Raw genomic sequence first — 23,853 nt, 5'->3', positions numbered from 1 at the left:
CCTTCAAAGGAAGTGTTGAGTTTGGTCACTCGCCGTATAATTAATTAAGGAAACCTGACTATAATCAGAGGTTGAAGAGCAGTACTCACAGCCCATTTCAAGTCTTCTAAGGCACTTACATAAGTTACTTAAAGTTAGCAAGCTGTTGAATTATTTTTATTAAATGATGATTTGAAAGGAAATAATTATCCAGGGATGTCCATTTTAAATGAAAATTAAATCATAACTTTACACTTGCATCTCTTAAGGAGAGCCATTTCTCTCTGGTGTATTCTTGAAAAGTGTAGATTTTATGACCCTGAGAAATCTAGGTAAGTCAGTCCTGCTACAGAAATAGAAAGTTCTTCCACGGCATGAGTTTAAATAGCCACTTTCTTTTAAATTCACTGACAGCTCCCCTTTCATTTTGAAGCCTAGACATAAACATGATCCCTCTTTCACATTTATTTTTGTCACTATAACCTGTCAGTTCTTTGACTTCACTTTTTCTGTTCCTGTTTGTTACTGTTAGACATATCATTAGCACTTGATGTTTGGTAGAGTCTCTCGAACTCTTCTCAGGACATGGCTCTGCAGTTGGCCGGTGGCATGCTGCTAATCCTGGCATGTTCCAGGAGCATCTGGGAGGTTGTTTGCCTCAGGCCACCATCAGTAAAACACCTGGACTTGTGGAAGGTTAGGAGAGGCTGATTCTTCATTTGAAGTTTATCTTCTTTATCAAAGACTTTTTTTTTTCTTTTTTAAATACGTTTCTTCTTGCTAACCTGTATTAGGGTTAGAACAGTGATTCTCAACCAGGAATGATTTTGCTCCCCAGGAGACATTTGGCCATGGTCTGAAGTCATTTGGGTGCTTACCACAGCGGGAGGGGCTGCTACTGACTCCTAGCAACCAGAGGCCAGGGATGCTAGGAAACAGGACAGCCCCCATGTCAAGAATTATCTGGCCCAAAATGTTGATAATGATGTTGGGAAGCCCTGGGTTAGAAGAATGAAAACAAGCCAGATCCTTAACTAAGGCAGAGGAAATTGGCTTAAGTTGTATATCATTTTATTCAGCTGGAAAGAATTCTAATGATCTTCTAATGGAGTTTTTATTTTTAAAACTAAAGCTTACAGGGAGGCCTGATCTATGAAACAGAGAAAGGTGGTGCTCCTCAGTCGGTAGGCAGTGGGTGCGGCAGGTCGGGATTGCCCATGCACAGGGGACTCGGAAGAACCTTCAGGACCTTAAGGAACAGAACCTGAAAAACACTCATCTAGTCCAAACTCCTTATTTTATAGATGAAGAATTTTAGGGTCCCGGGAAATAAAATAACATGGCTGAGATCTCTTAGTAAGTCCCTGGCCAGGAGTCCTGTTCTAGGACTGATCTCCGATCCTCCATTCTTTTTACTCTGTAGTAAGAGCACAGAGGGGAAAGAGGACTTATCCCCGTGGCTTTGCAGCGTTGTACCTCACAGGATTCCAAGGGGCCAAACTATATCTAAGCATTTGATACGAACTCGGGGGGGTGGGGGTTGGTATCTTTTCAGCACTAGTTTTTCTGGTAGCTGCCTAATCTGGCCTTTATTGTTGTTGACATTGATTTTCCACCTTAGCCTCATAGGCGATAGGAGTTTAGCAGTCTGGTCATTTTACAGACTCGGTCTAGAGAGGTGACGTTGACTTACTCACTGTCTCCTGGCAAATTCATGGCTAGCAGAATTGACTAGAATCAAGACCCCTGCAGACCTAGGTCAGTCACCCCTGTCACACCATGGTGCCACGCCTCCACCTTAGAATGCCACCAGCCACATCTACATATGGGAAAGATGCTCGAGGTCCCTCTTGCAAGAGTGCACCCAGTTTTCTGTGTGTGAGTTTTAAAGAGATCTCCAAAGTCTTGTGAGCACTTACAAGATAAAGTTTAAGAATCATTTCTTGAGAATAGTTTTCTTTAATTACTGTTCCCCGTTGACCCCATGATATTTTCCTTTGCTCTTTTCCACTTTCCTTCTCCACCTTAAATCTCTGGTGGAGTTGTTCTCTGTGCTAATTCAAAGAAAAGCAATAAGGAAAGTACCACAGTTTTACCTCACATTTGTTTAGAGCTTGATACTTTTAATATACAATTTTAAAATTTCTGTTGAGGTGAAATGTGCAACCTGATAAAGTCTTACAGGTTCACACCTCTGGGCACCAGCAGTCAGATCTAAAGAACATTTATATCAGTCCGGAAGCCTCCCTGTGCCCTTCCTTGTCAGAAACCCCTGACCCCTGAGGTTTCCGCTCTTCTGACACCAGTCACTGGAGAGTACTTTTGCCTGTCCTTAACCTTTTGATTCATCCATGATGTTAAGAGTTGTTCTTTCTTTAGTAAACCTATGTAGTGCTCCCTTTTATGGTTATACCACAATGTATTTATCCATTCTCCTGACAATGGGCATTTGATTCTTTCCACACTTTAGCAATTACGAATAAAAATGCCGTGGATACTTTTTTTTTTTTAAGATTTATTTATCCGTTTTAGAGAGAGGAAGAAAGAGAGCAGGGGGAGGGACAGAGGGAGAGAGAGAGAGAGAATCTCAAGCAGACTCCCTGCTGAGTGCAGAGCCTGACACAGGGCTCAATCCCATGACCCTGAGATCATGACCTGAGCCGAAATCAGGAGTCAGATGGCTAACCGACTTAGCCACCCAGGCGCCCCTAAAAATGCTATGGATATTCTTGTACGTATCACTTGGTGGACATGTATTGGGTATTTTCCTAGGAATTGGAACATACAACCTACAGTATGACAAAGCAAGTTTGCATGCTCTATTTCGTGTGAGACTCGCTACAACGCCATGAAATAGACAGGGTGAGTAGTAGTAGTAGTCTCATTTTGTTAATTATAGAAAGGTCCAGCAGCTTGCCCAGGGTTACTGAGGAACTAACAGAGCTAAGGTTAGGGTTCTGTTCTCCCACGTTAGGTTGTAGGATTTCTCTGCTGTGCGATACTGCTTTATGGCATGATCTAAGATATGGGGGCATTGAATTCAGACGTACGTCCTTCTAGACAAAATGCATGCAAACAGACTTGTTCTTCCTGATGCTTTTATGCATCTGAATTATGGGTGAGTCTTTGGAATCACCTGGTGGTGTTGGAGTCAGCCCAGTGGAAGCCATGTGATTTTAATTTGGGGATTGGTAAGGGTCTAAGCACAAGCTGATTGTTAGTTTTTAGTCTTCTGGAGGGATTAGACTGGAAGTTTCTGTACAGGCGTTATTGACTCCATTTCTCTGCTTGTGGCCAAGATTGTATTTCAGTGTGCTTGCAGAGTAATAGTTCATCCATGTCATAAAGCTCTCCAAGGAAGGACACTCTTTCTTGGTAACCCCAAGTAAATCCTGGTGGTTTGAGGAAGGAGGAGTATGTCACACAGTGTCCTTCCTGTTTGTTCTTGACTTCTGAGCATTGCAGAGGGGAAAGAACACAAGAAAAGATGAGAGTTGGCGCCTGCCCCTTCCTGTGGGGTTCAGAGAATCTGTTGCTTTCATTGAGAAAGGAGGCCAGTCATTGAATTCTCTGCTGTATCTCTGGCTTCCCGTCACTCTGCACAGCCTGCAAGTTACTTGTAGTTAAAAACTCTGATGAAGACGAGCGATATGTGTAAGGGATCGGCCTTGCCTGGGGCTTTGGGGAGGTAATGGATGGCAGCCCAGCTCTCAGCCGTCATTGCTGACGTGCAAGTATGCAGCAGATCTGTCAGGAAAATCACTTGCACGAGTGTAGCCCTTGATGGAAGTGCAAGTTTGCTTGCTGCTGCTCCTGTCTTCCTAGCGACTCAGCCTGATTGCCAGGGTGTGCCGTTTGTGTTTAACTGTACGTGGCATGGCCACACTGTGCACACAGCCCTGCCCTCATTGATCCGGCCATCACGCTGTGAAACGGGCTGTGCGGCTGAGAGGGGTTGGAGTTGGGGGCTCATAGAGGCTGGGTGCCAGGAAATGGTAGGGGTTTCCTAGATTTGGAAGCGCCTACCGCGCATCCTCTTACCAAGGGTAATAAAGGGTGTGGTGGCCGGCAGAACTGCTGAGCCCAGGGAGTCTGTCGGTCTTTGGAGAGTGCTCGTCATTTGTGGCCCCGCAGAGGCTTATGGGAAGACACGGCTCTACTTTTAATTCTCTTCACCCAAACTGGGTAAGTCTTACCTTTTAGCCAAGCGCATTTCTAGTATAGGGAAAATCATGCAGGTTCATGGAATGAGTAGAAGAGGAGAAGACCAAAGTAAAAACCACTTTTAGTAATAATTAAAATCATAATCTAGGGTATCCTAGATATCTTGGAGTCTAGGCTAGAGCAGAGTTTAGTCTTTAGACATACATCACATGCAAATACATGTGTGAATAATTTATCTATACTTGGCCCTCAGATATCTTTATTAATAATCAGCCAAAGTAAATAAATAGAATTAATGATACAGAAGCTCCATTACAGTTCTGTTGCAGACTATACCCCCTCCCCCCCTTGCTAGCATTTCCTGTCTCTCATACCATTGATTCCCAGCGTTGGGCATGGTCCAATTTAAGGTCAACAAGGGGCTATGGAGACATCCGTAAATGTCCATAGAAGAAGATAAATTCCTTACTCTCTCAGTCAAAACTGAAGTTAATGAATGGTGAGGTGGTTTTGACTGAGGGAAAACAAAGTCCAGGAGGGAAGTTGAATCAAAAGCAAACTGTCATGGCCACGTCCACCATTCCAGTTATGCAGATGCAGCCTCCACTGTCTCTTGTTAACCTGTGTGCATGAGTTTCTGGACATGAGGCACGGAAGGACCTGCAGCCCTGGCTTCCTGAGACTTGCTGCACACAGCCTGATGTTTGAGAGTGAATTTAGTTCATGGTTTGTCGAAGAGATATATTTTAGCCTATTTGTAAATCCTAGGTTTCAGAGGCCTCAATGGTTTCCATTGTACCATAACAGGAATGTATAGGGAAAGCAGTTCTTGCCTTGTTTTCATGTTGAGGTAGTGAGAAAAGTACACCTTTCCATCCTGGGTGGAGGCAGCCGCGGGAGAGCAGAAGGGGGCTGGAAGGCTCGCTCAGCGTGTGCGTGCTCTGCGCACACGGACCCTGAGGAATGCTGACGGGGAGAGGGATGCCCCACCTTCCAGCTTCCCCTTTAAAAACATTCCTCCAGGTTTGGCTCTGCTGCCATTTCAAGTAGTTACGATACCGGAAGATGGGTCACCTTTGCGTGTTAGATAAGTGGTGGACAAAACCTAACTCTTAGATGCAGTTACCGTGAGCCTTGAGGAAAGGAGTCCCCACTGCTATTTCGTAGAGGGACAGGACGGAGAGCAGGAGTGTTCATATGATTTTCAAGAGCACCCAGTACCCTTTTAAAATCTGAATTTCATCCCTAGATCCTTGCAGACTTCAATTCAAGGCCCTTGCTTTTCTGCGCATCTGTCTTTTAGAAGCTCCAGGTCTAGAGTACTAATGCTGAGCAGAATCATGCACTAGAAGCTTTCTCATCCACCTTCCTTTTTCAGACATTTCCTAACACTACTGAAGGATTTCCAGAAAAGGAATTGCCCAGCCTCCCAAGCTCACCTGTTTTTGTGTTTCACATCATTTACAGGAAGTCTTCCTTTTGTCCTCTGCAGAGTTGAGGAATGAGATTCTAATTGTTGAGTTCAAACACTTGGTTCTTATGCTCCTTTCAGGAGAGAAGACATATCGGTTTGGGGAGTCTGGTTTTTTTTCTTAACCCTAATGAGCACACATATCCCCTGTGGAAGCAGAAATGGGAATATCAGTTGACCTCTGCACCTGACATGGGCCCATCCATGGGGTCACTGCCTTGGCGAGCCATGTCGTTTCCTCCCTCTTCACAAGAACTTTCTCATGGTGACTAGGGAATGTGGGCTCTTCAACTTCAAAATCAGTCCTCTCACCTGGGGCCAGAGGAGGGAGTATGCATCCAGGTGATGTTTCTTTGAGGCCGTTGCAGTGAGACTGCGAAGCAAGCCTTCTTCGATCTGCCTGTGGTGCTGCTAGCAGACCGTGCCTTCTGTCCAAAGAGGCAAAAATGTCATCGTGGTGTCCCTGACTTTCTGTTCACAGTTTCTGGCCCCTAAAGAAAATCCAAATGAAGACACAGGAGCCATATTTGCAGAAGGTGGTGACGTGGATGATTTAGTAAGTGCTTTTAATATATACCAGGTGTTCTCCAGATTGAAATCGCCAAGCTGTAAACATAGCCACAATGCTGCTGATCGTAGACTTGTTTCTTATTTGAGTTTTAATTGCTGATATGCCAGAAGCTCCCTCCACTATTATTTATTGCCATTATAAATTTAATCAGATAGGTAATTTCATAATGGAAATTCCTGTGCTCTCAGGTTTCAGTTACATTGTTCATTCAGTTTAATCCTCTCCTGTGAAGGACTGAAAAGAGCTGGCGAGGCCATTCCTTTAGTAGCAGAATGTCATAATTTACTGAAATTGCTCTCAACCCAAATAGGCAATACAACATGGAATTTGTGTGGGTTGACAAATAAAAACAGCCTTTCAGAAGCCTAATTCTTGAATGTTCTCAATTAACTTAATGTAAACAAAATGGGCTGATAGGCATTTGGGTGTTTCTGGACCTCCTCGTACCACGTCTGGATGCCTGGGAGGCGTGGTGTAAGTTTGGCTTTGTATCCCTCTTTCATGTGTGGAGACTTCCTGCCTAGAAGCTGCACATGACAGCTGATTCCAGTAAACACTTTCAGTCTTTTTGTGGAGTTCTTAGTGCTGTAATGAGACACTTGGTTTTTAACACCTCCGATAGTTGGCAGTAAGTCGGTGCCCAAGTCCAGCTATACCAGAAGTGAAGAGAGCCATGTTGTTAAACTGGCTCCCACCACAGAAGCAGTGGTCTGGAGTTGGTTCCTTTCTAAAAATGTCCTTCTTGTTCACAGCTGGACTTGATCTAGGTCATGGCCGTGTGAGGAATCGAGAGTTACCACTGCTGTCATGCTGGGACTTCTGTCCAGAGGAGGCCATTCAAGGGGAACGGGAAGCTCTGGAGATGGTCCCCGTAGGTTATGTGGAAGTAAATCTCCTAATTCTCTGGAATGAATATATACATGTGGCAGGGATAATTTCGATCCCATACACGTTTATAAAGAATCCCTGTTATTTTCTCATTGGTGTATTATTTCTTTTGTGGTCTTTATTGATCTCAGTATATTATGCACGTGCTTTGAAGTTTCTGCAAAACAGATTTCCTCCTGCCCTGGTATGTTGGTGAGGATTGTGACCCTCATGAAGCTGTCTCGTGCAGAACTATGGCATGTCATTGGTGAGTTTCTCAGTCCTCCCCCAGAGGTGGAGTCCTCAACCAAACGCAAGCACAACTATGCTGATCAGACGGTGGCATTAGTTTCTTACCAGCAGAAAGGTGGGTTTGGGAAATCATGGCTAAGGGCTGACTCTTGGTCTTTTTACTTAAGCCTTTTAGTCCCCACATTACGTCAGCTGTGTGTATGGGTGGTTTTCCTTAAGCAGGGTGGGAGGGGAGCACCGCTTCCCCAGGTACTGAGCAGTGCTGGTGCGCTCATGAAGACAAGATGCCCTTTTGGCCCAGCCTCTGACATATCAGCGAACCCTAAACAAGAAAACAAAACAAAATGGAGAGATTCACCCCTAGGAGTTAGGATTTTATCATTTCATTACTGCCTACTGAGCGGTCTCACAGAGAGAAAGTGTGATTGTGTTCAAGCACCTCTTCCTTAATTTCCCATTCTTTTCCATTTCTACCTTAGTCTCCTTTCCTCTCTGTCTGGGTGAGATTTCCTTTCTTAAAATAAGAAAATAGCAAAACCCTTTTTTTTTCCAGACCTCATTCTTTCCCCAAGTTCTAACTCCTTCCTTGGTGTCCCCAACTCTGTGGTGCCCAGTCTCCCATATCCTCCGCACCCCCATAAACAGTCACTGCTTCCCTTCATTTTGCAAAGGTAATATTAAAGGTATAAATGACTCTCTCTTCCTGTGGATTGCCACTCATTATGAATTGTCTGCAAAAGAATTTTTCAGTGCTGTGCTGGGGATTAGAGACCCTCTATGCATTGCTTGAAGACGGCCCTCCACAACAGAACATTGATCAGTCAGCTGATTTGAGAGAGGAGTGGCTTACTATGGGCCTCTAGGACATCCCTCTCAATACTGTGCACACCTTAGTCAATCTTTTTTTTTTTTTAAAGATTTTTTTTTATTTGACAGCACAAGCAGGGGGAGCGGCAAAGGGAGAGGGAGAAGCAGGCTCCCCACTGAGCAGGGAGCCCGATGCGGGGCTCCATCCCAGGATCCTGGGATCATGACCTGAGCCGAAGGCAGCTGCTTACCTGAGCCACCCGGGCACCCCCACCTTAGTCAATCTTGATATCCAGGTGCCCATTTGAAGCAACCCCCATGAAGGATGATGCCATCTGTATCTTACTGTCTAGTTGGATGGTTGGAGCCCAGGGGATGTTTGTGACTTGGACAGAACTGAACCATTTCATATCAAGAGGGAAAGCTTTGTACTTTAAATTCCACATTATGCTCATCAGATCATCCTAGCAGTATGAATGCGTTCAGTGGGCATGGCCTGATAAGATCACATCCCTCGTCTTTGGCAGTTTGCAAGTTCTCTCTCGGAGACAGTCCTTCTGTCAAACCGGGAAAAGTTTGAATCAGGTTAGTCCTTTAGATCTTCTGATACTTTCTGATTTGTGTTGTGCATAGTGGGATTATTTGTGCTTCTCTAACCCCACTTTTATCTAAAGTGTCTGAATACTGAAGAAAGAAATGAGTTCAACATGCTAGGGAGAGAAAGGACTAAATTAGCCACACAGTTTCTGAATCCATGTCCCGTAGGCACAGTATACAGGCTATGTGGACTCGGTCAGGGCATACTCTTGTGCGTAAGGCATGCATGATGTTTTTGATGAATACACCAAGGTCCCATTTCCCTGAAATGAGTTTTGCAGATCTGTAGAACTCCCAGGAGTTCTGCCAACTGTGACCTGGGAGAGCAGCGAGCAGTAGTACATGATCATCCGCCGGCCGCGGCTGGGCCTCAGAAGCCTGTTAGTCCCGTAGATGATAGGTTTGTATGGGAGTCAGAAGTCACGGACTGTCCTCCCTCTCACCTTTGGTCTTGTGTGCCACTAACATGTATGACTTCTAGAGGAAGTGGAGATAAAGGAGGGGACTCCCCACTGCCCCTCAGTCACAACGCCAATGCCCCCGCAAGGGTACGTGCTGCCCCCCTGTTGAGAACCACTTTTAAATGTTAGTGTTTGATTCTTTGCCAATTAATTTACATATAAAATTAGAATCTTGGAAAATTGTTTAGAAAACCACATTGAGAATAGGCAGTTTTTTTACGTGTCCCTGATGGTTTTGAAAATAAATGCACACAAACATATTTCTGGTTGGAATATGTACGGTGGTGATGACCGTCTTTGCAGCTGATTTGATTCTAGCAACAGATTATCTCTTTGGTCCGCTGTCTCCCCTTGGCCCCTTTGCTCCCAGTATTCTAGATCCAGAGCACAATCTGGTAGCTCATTCAGAGTAGCTGCCCGGAGGGGACACAGCATGGGTAGGGAAGGACACTAGGCCAGCCCAGGTCCTGAAATAGGTTCTGCCTCTGCTGTGTGGCCTTTGTCAATGTGCCCAACCTATTACCTACCTTCCAGGTTTGTTAAGGAAGAACTTGCCTGTGAGCGTACTTTGTAAACTGCAAAATGCTTTATACAAATAAAGCCTTATGGTATTATGAAAACACAAAATAGGGGGTATGGGCAGAACTTTTGAGTAGGTCCGCCTTCCTGTCTTTATTTCTGTCTTAGTCCTTTTAGAACCTGAATATACCGGTGCTAAGTTTCATGATTATTTATTGCTATTGGACTTAGGCTTTCTTTCTAGTTATTACATAAAAATTACGGTCTCTATGTGATCAAGGTAGGGGGTTAGGACCCAAGGTAAGTGTTGATGGTTTTGATAAGGTGACCATGCGTCCAGTTTACTTGGGCATTATTGTCCTGGCATGATTAATAATGCCCTCTTTCACTCTCAAAAGTGGCCTCCTAATAGGGATTATAGATGATATTGTCCCCCTAGATTTTGACCATATTAAGCTAGTATCAAAACCAGGGCCTAAGGAATGGCTGTATTCCTCCTGCCTTGCCAAACACTCCTTTCCTGTTAATGCCCTGCTGGAATTCAGTACAAGGAGCAGACAGCAAAGTGGAAACCAGCACAGGAGAACAGCTCGGGGCTTTGGTTTATAGTCTGCTTCCTACATCCAGGTCTTGCCCCCAGCTGGCTGCCAAGCCTGGGACAGAGCAAGAACATTGTGTGGGGCCTACTCAGAAAGAGTAGGCCTCGGCTTTCTTGTCTGGCTGGCAGCATGGAGCAGAGGTAGAAATGCCTATGGAGGTTAGTGTACGTATAACCCATTAGGGACTTAATGACCCGTAATAAATACGACCCAGTCGCCAGTCACATTTGTAAGTCGCCCTCCCTCTAGCGGGAGAGTACCAGGAGGGTGGTGGGGACAGGGGTTTCCTCCAGCCTACACTGACACCTCCATGTAGGTCAATCCACCCGATCAGCAGTTATAATCCCTGTTTAGGTAGTGTTGGCTTCCTGTGGTCACCTTGGAAAGGAAGGAAATGCCTCTTTTCTTCCATCTGAACCTAACTCTGGACTCGATTTCCTTCTGTTCTTTAGAGAGACATATTGCCCTAGTGCTTCGATAGTGCTGGATGTTTGATACTCCTGGGTTTGTTAAATCCTAATGTCAGTAACACTGGACAGCTCTGTGGCTTTAGCAAGTCCCTTAACCTCTGTAAGCAACAGAATAACGGAGTCACTGTTTCATCTGTGGGCAGGATGGCTTGGGAGAAGACAGGACCTTCTCAGTCAAGGTGGGGGGCAGTTCATATGTATGACTTTGCAGGGGCTGCTTGAGTAATGGGAATGGAACAGGTGCTGCCTAGGGTAGAGAAGAGGCAACCAAGACGCATGCCTCATTCCCAGCCTTACAGTTTACATTTCCCAGGCCACCTGCTTTTGCTCTGCAGCATCATAGGTGGGTAAGGGCTCTGACAAGCCCTGGAGGATGTGTCTTGTATCCTGTCTTAGCTTGGGTGAGTCTCTGGTTTTCTCTCTGCCCTCTTACCATTTCAGCATGCTGGGAATGACGGGAGCCCTTGCAGGGCTAGTGTGAGGATCCATGAGCACACAGTGGGACAGCAGGGTGGGAAGACACCTGTAGGAGGAGGATGACACCATGGGGGAAGCTTGAGGAACCACAGATATGGCAGTGGTTGTGTTCTGGCTAATTGCCACCCTTTCTTTTGATGAATGTTACATTATAAAGGAGGGGGAAGCTTTAGAGGGAGAGGGGGGTAAAGAGAAGAAGATTGGCCAGCTGGCATGGAAGGGGGGGTACTTCAGGGATGAAGGAAGCACAGATGTGCTTTGTATTGTATTCTTAGTTCTGTCCTGTGTGGGGTGTGAGTGAATCTTCCATCTCCCCGCTCCATTCAGTGAAATACTCACTCCTCACTAATGTGTTTGGAGTTGGTTATTTCAGGGGTGCACATGTGCTGTGAACCTCTGACCTGCTTTGGGGAAAGCAGGGGTGAAACAGGCTGACCGTGGGGGGTCCAGTCATCTCTGGATGACACGGATTCCTTAAGGTTTAAACCTGAAATCAGTCACATGTGGGTGACTGTGAGCCCGGCTCCTCCTCAGGTAACAATACAGCCTTCATGCCTTGATTCTATGGCCAGAATCAAATATCTGTAACTCCCTTTCAGAAGTGAGAACACAAATGAACTCTGTTCTTAAAAGTAACTGTACATAACAGCTTGGCACGGAAAGCACAAAAGGGTAGCGTGTGTGACACATTTGTTGTTGCTCATAGTTTAAAGTTGCATTCCAAGCTGTTGGGTGTGAATTTATTTAACTGGGGGAAATAGGGGCAGGATCCTACACCTCATCAAAGATGCATACACCTATTCCATGTGGCCACGTGGCTTTTGTGTATTTCACAGGATGCTGTGTCTGTTCTAGTGCGAAGACTCTTTTTATGCCCTGTGGAGGGATCTCCGGGGATTCTGGAACCAGGAAGGAGATTCCTTCCCTTCTCTGCTGTCTGCCTGCTTGGATTAGAAACTCTTGCTCAGAGGCAGAGGGAAGAGCATGGTAAATTCCTGGCAAATCTAGACCATTTTATGGAATATATATGTGACTTTTCCCAAGGTTGGAAAGTATGTTTCATTTCTTATCCGTTTGCATTGCCGGCAATTGTCAGAGCGTGGGGGTAAAAGGGAGTCACAGGCATGTCAGCTGCCAGGTGGGAATGTCTGATGGGGGTTGGAAAAAACCAGAAGTTGCCCTGTGTGTGACCCATCATTTCTGCAGCTTCAGCAACACCCAAGAACCATCTCTGTCAACTCTGACTTCACGCGGCCTGTGTCAAAATGTTTGCCACATGAGATGAGTGGAACAGAATGTGCTCAATTCTGAGAGGATGAGAGTCTATCTTGGACCAGACAGAAAGCTGAGGAATGAGATCTATGAGAAGTAACAGAGAAATACCAGTCTACTTCTGGCTTTTAAAAAAAATTTTTTTTTACTAAAAGAGGAAAAATAATTTGAAACCATTAACAAGTCAGGAAACAACAGATGTTGGCGAAGATGCGGAGAAAGGGGAACCCTCTTACACTTGGTGGGAATGCAAACCAGTGTAGCCATTCTGGAAGACGGTACGGAGGTTCCTTAAAAAGTTAAAAATAGAGCTACTCTACGACTCAGCAATTGCACTACTAGGTATTTACCCAAAGGATACAAACATAGTGATTAAAAGGGGCACCTGCACCCCAATGTTTATAGCAGCAACGTCCACAATAGCTAAACTATGGAAAGAGCCCAGATGCCCATCGACAGTTGAATGGATAAAGATGTGGTTTATATATACAATGGAATATTACTCAGCCATCAGAAAAATCTTGCCACTTGCAATGACTTGGATGGAACTGGAGGGTATTATGCTAAGCGATATAAATCAGTCAGTGAAAGACAAATACCATATGATTTCACTCAATTCGGATTTAAGAAACAACATGAACATAAGGGCAGGGAAGGAAAAACAAGATAAAAACAGAAGGAGGCAAACTATAAGAGACTCAAACCAAGGGAACAAACTGAGGGTCGCTGGAGGGGAGCTGGGTGGGGGGATGGGGTAACTGGGTGATGGGCATTAAAGAGGGCATGTGATGTGATGAGACTGGGTGTTATATGCACTGATGAATCTCTAAATTCTACCCCTGAAACTAATACACTGTATGTTAACTAAATTGAATTTAAATAAAAAATTAAAAAATAATAATAATTCCAAACCAAGATAGCTGTGGTTCCAGGTCTCGCAAGTGGACAGAGAGGAGACACTTAGGAGCAAGCTCTCCCTGCCTCTGCCCGAGGACGGCGGGTCATGGGCAGTGGGAGGAAGGAGATCCTTGTCACTCGGAACACTGCTTGCAGGTTATCCAGAGGCAGTGGTGGTGTATAGGGGACTCAAGAAAGAAGAAAAGGGCTAGATTTCTGGTGTTCTTCAAAGTAATCTCAGGAGGCAACGTGCCCCTTTTAGTCACCCCCTTAGAGCAAACCATCTGCATTATTTGGCTCCTTACTCACAGGGTTTGGCCAAAGGTGACCTTTCACTGTTTTCAAACATCAAATATACTCTCAAAAGTTGGGAGACCGCTGCAGGTATCCAGAAGGATGTATCATAGGCTCAAAGACAATTTGAGAAAAAGTTTTATCACTAGCAGCATAGATATTTTGGCATAAATGGCTTAAGTTTTCATTTCAAAAGGACCTTGTTCTCAAAGCAGCAGGAAGGTTGCTAGGGCCTGTGATTGTTTAAACAGATGTATGGACTCTCGTCCCAGAAATAAAGACTCACCCTCCCATCCCACTCTCCATTCAGTTTGGACAAATAAGAGGCAATGGGAGCGACAAGATCTTTGGGGACCCAGAAGCCTGATGGGTCCAGCAGTCCATTGCATGGGATCTTTTCAACTATAATATTTCTTCAAACCCAAAATACCATTAATTATGTAAAGAAAGGGGAAAACAAAAACAGTGGCCATTTTAGTCTGTATCCCAATTTTTACAATTTTTTTTTTTTAAGATTTTATTTAAGAGAGAACATGAGAAGGGGGAGGGTCAGAGGGAGAAGCAGACTCCCCGCCGAGCAGGGAGCCCGATGCGGGACTCGACCCCGGGTCTCCAGGATCATGACCAGAGCCGAAGGCAGTCGCCCAACCAACTGAGCCACCCAGGCGCCCCAATTTTTACAATATTAAAATGTTACAAAATCTTTTCCTGGGAGTGATGAATAAGGACCCGTCCCTTGCTCCCTCACTGACATCGTAGTGTGGGTGTGAGCTTCACAGAGCAGTCTGGAGAACCTCGGGCTAGAAGTAACGGGAATACCAGCTAACACCGGCTTAAAATCAGGCTTTCTTTTCTCCACTTATGAGAAGTCTTGCACGGGCCGCCACGGGTGATTCTGTGGCTCAGGAACATCTCCGGGAAGTCCGCAGTTCTTGATGCCTTTCCCTCCTCTTGTTCCTATTCAAAGCAGGAAAGAAGGTGGGAGAGAACGGTGAACCAACCAGAAGTTTCTGTCACCCAGCTCCTTTACTTACTAGCTCTAAGGGTTGTCGTCGCACCCTTTTAGACTTCCATTTTGCTGGATGTATGGCAGTTGGTGGCTTTGAGATTTAAAGTCCATTCATTGAAGTAACACTCCCTACAGAGTAAGCCAGTGTCGGTCACTTTCAGGCTCCCCAGCCTCCTGGTCACCCACCCCCCTACATCCTGTGTCACAGCCAGAGAGAAATTCTGCAGAGGGCTCTGGATAGAGCTGCAGCTGTCCACCGTGACACCAGGCCTCTCCTGGATCTCCATTCCCAGGACCTACTGGGGAGGCCCACCATGCCCCTCTCTGCCCTGCGCCATCCCTGCACCTGGACATGGGTGAGTGAGTGCCCTGAAAGGGTGCTGCTGTCCTGCCCGTGTCGACCACTGGCCCGAGGCAGGCGCTCGTGGGAGCTGGAGAGGCAGGAAAGCGTACAGACCTGGAATTCCATTTTTGTCATCCAGGGCTTTGTGCACCTGCAGAGTCTGGACCTTCGGTGGTTTCCAACTCCTTTTCCATCCCTCTTCCCCCTAGAATTTAATTTCCACTGAACGTCACGAATAAGAGCCGAGCCCAGCATCAGACTGACTATATTTCAGATCTTGCCACGACCATTGCCTGGTCTTAAGACTGTGGCCAAGTTACTCACCCATTCTTAGCCCTGGTTTCTGCAACCGTCAGGCAAGGTTTATGTTAATAGCACGTAGCTTCCAGCATTGCCAGGATGAAGGAGGATGACCCACACGAACGCTTGGCACATAAGTGCCCAGTAAATATTCCCCATTACCAGCCTCTCCAATTTTATATTCCTCCTCTACACCAGCATCTGTCTAGCTTTAAAATGCCCTGATCTTGTACTACTGGGCACCCCAGCCCTGCGTGGATCAGTGACAACATTCGGAGAAACAACTCCATCTCTGTCCTTACCTTGCTCTGTGCTCCAGGGGGCATCACCCAGCATGCCTTCTGCTTTCTCCTACAGAATAGCTGCCTCTCAAGCAGTGTTGGAGCAGAAGACGAGGAATTGGAAGCTCCCTAAGAGAAAGGGCAGCTTGAATTGTAGATGGGCAGAGATGTGTGCACATGTGTGTGTGTTACGTGTTTCAAGTCTTGGAACCTCAGCAGATTGGTCACATCGCAGTGTGTCACTTGGCTCCTTGGTTTAAAGATTTTCCTCCCCTATTTCCAGCTCTGTGGACCCTGTGGGCTTCAGGGTTAGATGCCTTTTATGGGCTATTTTGATTAGTGTCCTAATAGGGATTTAATCACCACTCTCAAGCTGCCATGGGCCCAGTGGCAAAGGGAGGCAGGGGAGTACATGACTTTTATTAATAGTTTAGGCCAAGAAGACACTCAAAAGTTTCAGGGCTGAAAGGTTGTGTGTGTGTGTGTGTGTGTGTGTGTGTGAAGGAAGAGGGACAACAACAGTTCTGACTTTATAGGGACCACACATATGTGCACTCACTCACTACACTTGCAGGTATATTCCTGTGCCCGGCAGGCACACATCCTTGCACACATTCCCTTGCTGGGCCACCGTATTCATCTCTGAGAGCGTCGTTTTATAAGGAGCCAGTCCTTGGATTAGGAGTCCACTGTTCTTCAGTAGGACTTCATCTTAATTTCACCAGCAACAACCCTATTTCCAAATAAGGTCACATTTTGAAGTACTGGGAGTTAGACTTCAATCTAGCTTTTCTGGGGGACACGATTGAACCCTTAAGAGCCACGAAGGTTGGGAATGATGTCTGCAGGGGACAAACATGTCTTATAGGAAAGAGTGGTGTGGTACGGAGAGGAGGTGGGTTGAGTCAGACACACACAGAGGCATGTGTGAGTGGGCCTTTGGGGAGTGTGTTTTGTGTCTGTCATCTATTTAGACAGCACCTGAAATACAGAAGGCACTCGATGTATGTTAAAAAAAAATGTGTGTGTGCACACTCGCGTTTGATGTTCTCGCCCAATGGGGAGGTAATGTTTGTGCGTCTTGTGTGAGTGGAAGGGGCCAGACTTCTGAATTGTCAAGTGTCTGCAGTTGTGAAGTGTTTATTGAGAATGTGAACGTGAACCGAAGTGTTCTACAGGTGTTGGCGGTTATTGCTGCGTATGTGTCTTTGGGTCCTGTTATTCGTGAATTCTTACGTGAGGGAGACCATGTGGTCAGTATCTAGTCTCAGCCCTGGGCCCTGTCCTTTCGCATTTGCTCTTCTGGGCATCATGTGCAACACAGGGATCTTACCCAGGACCGCGTCTGGCAAGAGGGGGTGCCTGTATTGATATTCCAGCTGCCCTACAAGCAGGTCCACATGCACACCCACTCCCTGACCTGTGTCCTAGGATCCTTGTCTCTGAAATTCAGTTTAGTGACTGTGCACTGAGCACCCGCTGTCTCCAAAACACCACTGAGCACTCCAGAAGGTTAGAATGGGACAGCGCATTGCAAGTCCTGAAGAAGTTCACAAAGAGCCAGAAACTGCCGCTGAGAAAGGCTGCCAGAGGGGCCCAAGAAGAGCTGTAAGGGCGCTGAAGTAGACGTGACTTTCGGTCTTGGTAAGCGGGGACACTTTCCGGAGTTGGTGGCGTGTCAGCCGGACCACGAATAAAACAGAATCTAGTAAGAGGGAGGAGCGGGGCAGGGGTCAGGCCAGGTTTGGAAAGGTTTGGTTTGGCTGGAGGGTGAGGTGCGTGATGGCCAACACTTCGTGAGAAGTGGGCTAAGAATCACAGGGGCTGCTCACTGGGGAAGCTGCGGGCAGGGCTACCCATTCCTGCTCCTCCTGCAGTGGGTCCCAAACTTTGCTCTACATTAGAACCACCCAAGGAGCTTTTAGAACCCCCATGGTCCAGGTCGTGGGTCTGCTGACTGAATCCGAATTCAGGAGCCAGGCATCCTCGTGCATAAAGATCGCCAACTGATTCCACATGTGGCCGAGTTTGGGCACCATCTCCTGCTGTCTCCCTCCTACTCTTGGCAGTATTTGCCTCTAGATACCTGCCTGAAGGACACTGGCTGCAAGGCTGGCTGGTTGCTCCTTCTTAGGGAGCTTGGAGGCCTTGGTCTTGTGTATCTCAGAGCTGGAGGGCACAAGGTCGGGATTCTTCCTCCGCCTCCTTCCCTCCTCACCTCTCCTTTTCTCTTCCCTTTCTCCTACCAAATTAAATCCTGGCCAGTGAGGCAAGAGTACCCTCCTCCCCGCACAGAATAAAACAACAACCCCTAAAGAAAGCAGAAGGGAGAGTGCCTGTCTAGTCCCTGCCTCGGACGTGTCTGCTCTGACTTCTTTAGGGTCCTATTATAATAAAGGGAAGTTTTTACTGGGAGGACGTGCAAGATATTGCTTGCTCATAGGACTCCATGACTTTACAAAGTTCAAAACATTGGACTACTTGAAGGCTTGAAGGGTACTTCCTAGTTGATTGTTATTCATTTCTTACACAAATATTTATGGAGTCCTTACTGTGTGCCTGGCACTGTTCTAGGCATATCAGTAAATAAAGCTGACAAATATCCAAGACTGAGCACATCTACCATTCTCAGGGAGCCCCTGGGGCTTTGAAACAAAGTAACAAGTTTCCCCTGTTAAAATTCAGCACTTGGACCACATGCCATTTCCCTCATTGTCACCCCATTTCCGTTCGATAAGGAGTCAAACGGACACATAAGATCCAGATGCAGAGAGATCGGGACTTTTCCTTACAATCCCACAGTGACTCTGTAGGGAAGGCAAAACTGGAGCTCTGAAGCCATCTCTTGGTGTGGGTCCAAGTGTCCCACAAGGATAACACTGCCTTCCTGCCCACCCTCTCCTCACCATACTCGCGGTTCATTTCTCAGCCCGACCCACCCCCTGTCCCTCAGCCACGTCCTTTTCACTTCATAGTAGCAAAAAGCACAAACACCTCCTGGAAGCAGCTGAGTATATAATTCAAGGTCATTTCTAGGACATCGCCATCTTTGTTCCTGAGAGTAGGTGAGGCTCACATGACAGGCCATCCAGAGGAGGGACCCAGCAACCCCCCTTTCTTCCTGGTAATATTATGGTGAAATAATGCTCACCCCCGGGAGGACACTGTTGAGAATACAGAAAAACAGAGGGACTGGTTTAATATGTTTTCTAGAATGAAAGTTCATTACTAGGAGATTCAAAACAGTCCAAAGCTCTCTCCCTCCATTCTCTGGTTCCTATTCTGAAAGTACACCTGTCTCATTCCCATAGCTCAAGGCTTAGGTCCTTGTTAAAATGGAGATGCTTCTAATAAAAATACTAGTTTAAGCTGTTTTCAGGGGCACCTGGGTGGCTCAGTCGGTTAAGCATCTGCTTTCCACTCAGGTCATGAGCCCAAGGTCCTGGGATCGAGCCCCATGTCAGGCTCCCTGCTCAGCAGGGAGCCTGCTTCTCCCTCTCCCTGTGCCTGCCGCTTTGCCTACTTGTGCTCTCTCTCTATTTTTCTGTCAAATAAATAAAATCTTTGTAAAAAAATAAAAATAAACTGTTATCACCTATTTCTATGCTGGTGTGAATGATAGGTCCCAAATAAATTTTGTTTCAGGGGTAGTGGGAGAGCACTGGGGCCTCAGATGTGGGGGAAGAAGTGGTAGAGAAACAAGACACAGAATTTTTGTAAACCAAAGGCAACAGGTTGCTCTAGGTTGTGAGGGCACAAATTGGTACCTACTACGGCTTCATTCAAGTCAGAAGCCCAAGTTGGATCTTAATCCGATATTCCAGGACCTGTGGGCTACACACAAAAAAAACAGAAGTCTGGTCCCTCTGTCCCAGAGGCAGTGGGGTTCCTTCTCAGATCTGAGACTGACCTTCTTCTCTAGATCCTGACGTAGAGGGAAGCAGACCATTATTGCAGATAGTTGGGGACCAAAGGGGCAGCGTTATTTATGACCAGGAAGGCACCAACATCCCCCCAAATGCAGGCTTTTGGTGCCGTGGGCCGAAGAGCTCTGCTTGGGTCTGAGGCTTTTCCTTGCAGCCTTGCTTCCCACGTAGCTGGCGGGACAGAGAGACAGAGATGAGAATGTCCCTGAGCACAGGGGTCAAGAGAAGAGAGGGTGAAACCCTCTTTAAAATCCCAATACTCGGGCGCCTGGGTGGCTCAGTTGGTTAAGCGACTGCCTTCGGCTCAGGTCATGATCCTGGAGTCCCGGGATCGAGTCCCCATCGGGCTCCCTGCTCGGCAGGGAGTCTGCTGCTCCCTCTGACCCTCCTCCCTCTCATGCTCTCTGTCTCTCATTCTCTCTGTCTCAAATAAATAAATAAAATCTTTTAAAAAATAATAAATAAATAAATAAATAAATAAATAAATAAATAAATAAATAAATAAAATCCCAATACTCTCCGCTCCTGGGAGGAGTGGGAAAATCCACTTCTCAGGAAATGGCCTCCCTGCCCCACTTGGAGAATCTGAGGATCTGCCTCCACTCTGCCTCCGCTTAATGTGAGTGGGCTCCTGGAGAAGGAGACCCTGCAAGGAACAGAAAGGAGAAGAAGGCAATGGGACTGACCCACGAAGACCCTGCTCTCTTTCAGGCATCGGTCAGAAACAACGGGCTGGAAGATGCTCCAATTAATGACTTTCTGGCCCTGAGATGGCACCTCCTTCGCCAGAGTTTTAATTAATCATGCCAGCAGATGGGCTGTCATGAGCCCCAGCAGCCGGGGTAATGAACTCATTCATTATCAGCCTCCGTCAGTGGGAGGCCATGCAGGCTTCTGGGAAAAGAGGAGAAGGCTCCTGATGCCAGAGCCCACAACACATGCAGCTGAGGGAGAGTCTGGAAATGCTTGGGTGACCATCCATGGCCCATAAGAAGGGAGGAAGAGTGTAGCACAGACAAGGATGGTGGCTCCAGCTGGAGGAAGCGATCTAGAGAGCATGGTGCTTTCGATGGTGCTAGGTTGGCCTGGTCCTCCGGTACCCCCAGCACCCACCTGCCTCATGAAGTTAGGGTGGCATGGGGTAGCCACGACATGTATTCCTAAGCAGGGGTGTGACAGGATGCTTTGACGTGCCAGTTCTCAGAGCTCCGGGGTCATGTCCTGTGGGCGAGTTGCTGGATTTTATGTCCTGGGTTGTCTTATTCATTCTCCCTAGTGCCCATACCATGTTATGTGTGACAAGTATTTAATGTTATTGAGGTAATGGAAGGATGGATTAATGAACAAATACAGAAGTGTGGCGTGCCCAGCCTGGAAGCTGCCACTATGGGAAAAAAAAAGAAGCTTCTACTGGGTGCATTTTTTTTTTTTAAAGATTTTATTTGACAGAGAGAGACACAGTGAGAGAGGGAACACAAGCAGGGGGAGTGGGAGAGGGAGAAGCAGGCTTCCTGCCGAGCAGGGAGCCCAATGCGGGGCTCGATCCCAGGACCCTGGGATCATGACCCGAGCCGAAGGCAGACGCTTAACGACTGAGCCACCCAGGTGCCCCTACTGAGCGCATTTTAGGTCTGAGATTCGAAGGAGAACCTGACTTAGAGCCTGAATCTTACAGACATAATTCTAGCTTGGGGAGATGACCATGCACCTCTGATAGGACCGAGGCAGACAGAACACACAACAAGCGTGGCCACTCGAGTATGAGAGGCCCGGGAAGGGGCACAGAGTGTCACAGCCAGTAGGGACAGCAGAGGACGCCTGCTCCTGGCTGAGGAGGCTGAGCAGAGCGGAGGGTTCGCCTAACTAAGGTCACTCAGCTAGTCGGTGGCACTGGGGTGCCTCGGACCCAGGCCTCCAGGCTTCCTGAACCCCGTCTGCAACTCTTCCCCAGAGCTGGCACTCCGTGGCGATGGTACTAAGAGAGACGACAGTAACAATTTTTCTATGCCTCCCATGTGCTGGTCACATGAAATGGTACAGCAGGGCGACCTGCCAGAAACCTGGTCTGCATTGTTGTAAGGACTAGAGCGCTCCCTTCCTCGGATGGACTGATGGAAGCACCTTCTACTTCACTATTCCCCTATGGGAGAGCGAGGCCCACGGACGCCCAGTCACTGTCCCAAGTTCCCCCTCGTAGGGAGTGCTGGAAGTCAAGTTTAGGTTTAGGTGGCCCGGCTTCCAAATCTGTGCCCTTCGCCACATTCCCTGGATGATCTCCTTCGGAGGACAACGCAGTGAGGTACCGCGGATGCCCCCCCAACTCCCAGCAGAGGAGAAATGGACCACCTAGGCTTTTGGGGTCAGCCTCCCGAGAGGGGTGTTCACATACTCAAACGGTATCTTTGGAGAATAGAGCAAATGCTCAGTATTTCAAAGGCTCTTCAGAACTGGAAGGAAGCTTCGATTTTGCAGGTTCTGCAGGGATGTATGGCTGAATCTACCCTGGCACAGCACCTTTGGGGAGGAGAGGGGCTGTGTGTGCAGCTGAAGGACGGGGCCCTGGGACCAAGCAGGTGCCGGCATGCAGGGGGAACGGGGGGAGGGTAAAGCCGCGGGCCTCAGGGAGCTCACAGCTTGCAGAGACATGGACACAGACAGCTGGGTCTCCACAGTTAAAGCGATGGCAAACGTGTGATGATAAATGAAAACTCTAATCTTCTTTCGTGCCAGGAATCAGTAGGGAGTGGTGAGGACAGTGGCCTGGGTGGCACATGCCCTTTCTAAAAGGGACAGCTGCTACTCAGTGGTAGTCAAGTGGGACTAGGGACTGAGTGTCCTCATTTTTTTTTTTTTTGAGAGAGAAACTATAAATCTAGATTTTTATGTGAAAAGATTTTTTTAAATTTTATTTTATTACATTATGTTAATCACTATACATTACATCATTAGTTTCTGGTGTAGTGTTCCATGATTTGTTGTTTGCGTATAACACCCCAGTGCTCTATTCAATACATGCCTTCCTTAATACCCATCACCAGGCTAACTCCTCCCCCCACCCCCTTCCCCTCTAGAACCTTCGTTTATTTCTCAGAGTCCATAGTCTCATGGTTCATCTCTCCCTCCAATTCCCCCCCTTCATTTTTCCCTTCCTACTTTTTTTTTTTTTTTTTAACATGTAATGTATTACTTGTTTCAGAGGTACAGGTCTGTGATTCATCAGTTTTACACAATTCACAGTGCTCCCCATAGCACATACCCTCCCCAATGTCTATCACCCAGCCATCCCATCCCTCCCACCCCCACCACTCCAGCAACCCTGTTTGTTTCCTGAGATTAAGAATTCCTCATATAATGAGATCATATGATACATGTCTTTCTCTGATTGACTTATTTTGCTTAGCATAATACCCTCCAGTTCCATCCACGTCGTTGCAAATGGCAAGATTTAACTTTATCTTTGGGGTAAATACCCAGTAGTGCAATTGCTGGGTCATAGGGAACACAAGCAGGGGGAGTGGGAGAGGGAGAAGCAAGCTTCCCGCTGAGCAGGGAGCCTGATGCGAGGCTCGATCCCAGGACCTTGGGATCATGACCCGAGCTGAAAGCAGACACTTAATGACTGAGCCACCCAGGCATCCCTCTATTTTCAACTTTTTGAGGAACCTCCATACTGTTTTCCAGAGTGGCTGCAGCAGCTTGCATTCCCACCAACAGTGTAGGAGGGTTCCCCTTTCTCCACATCCCCGCCAACATCTGTCGTTTCCTGACTTAATTTTAGCCATTCTGACTGGTGTCAGGTGGTATCTCATTGAGGTTTTGATTTGGATTTCCCTGATGCTGAGTGATGTTGAGCACTTTTTCATGTGTCTGTTGGCCATTTGGTTGTCTTCTTTGGAAAAATGTCTGTTCATGTCTTCTGCCCATTTCTTGATTGGATTATTTGTTCTTTGGGTGTTGAGTTGATAAGTTCTTTATAGATTTTGGATACTAGCCCTTTATCTGATACGTCATTTGCAAATATCTTCTCTCATGCTGTCGGTTGTCTTTTGGTTTTGTTGACTGTTTCTTTTGCTGTGCAAAAGCTTTTTATCTTGATGAAGTCCCAATAGTTCATTTTTGCCCTTGCTTCCCTTGCCTTTGGCGATGTTTCTAGGGAGAAGTTGCTGCGGCTGAGGTCAAAGAGGTTGCTGCCTGGGTTCTCCTCTAGGATTTTGATGGACTCCTGTCTCACATTTAGGTCTTTCATCCATTTTGAGTCTATTTTTGTGTGTGGTGTAAGGAAATGGTCCAGTTTCAT

General features: G+C 46.8%; 1 protein-coding gene and 1 long non-coding RNA gene across 2 annotated transcripts in view; both read left to right on the top strand.

The window, feature by feature from the left end:
• XRCC5 (X-ray repair cross complementing 5) overlaps positions 1-7,165 on the top strand; it is an 89,105-nt gene extending 81,940 nt beyond the window's left edge. The window contains exons 20-21 of the mRNA XM_035007191.1: positions 6,096-6,170; positions 6,938-7,165. Coding sequence (XP_034863082.1) covers positions 6,096-6,170; positions 6,938-6,952 — 90 coding nt within the window. The 3' untranslated portion in view covers positions 6,953-7,165. The remainder of the gene's footprint in view (positions 1-6,095; positions 6,171-6,937) is intronic.
• A 4,283-nt stretch (positions 7,166-11,448) lies between these two features.
• LOC118012064 lies at positions 11,449-12,629 on the top strand. The gene is made up of 2 exons (XR_004679595.1): positions 11,449-12,221; positions 12,441-12,629. It is a non-coding gene; the product is annotated as an uncharacterized LOC118012064 (long non-coding RNA).
• Positions 12,630-23,853: the final 11,224 nt, after the last annotated feature.

The sequence above is a fragment of the Mirounga leonina genome, unplaced genomic scaffold, assembly GCF_011800145.1.
Source record: "Mirounga leonina isolate KUSES-001 unplaced genomic scaffold, KU_Mleo_1.0 Mir_151, whole genome shotgun sequence".
Taxonomy (NCBI): Eukaryota; Metazoa; Chordata; class Mammalia; order Carnivora; family Phocidae; genus Mirounga; species Mirounga leonina.
This window is presented reverse-complemented; position numbering and strand designations above follow the sequence as displayed.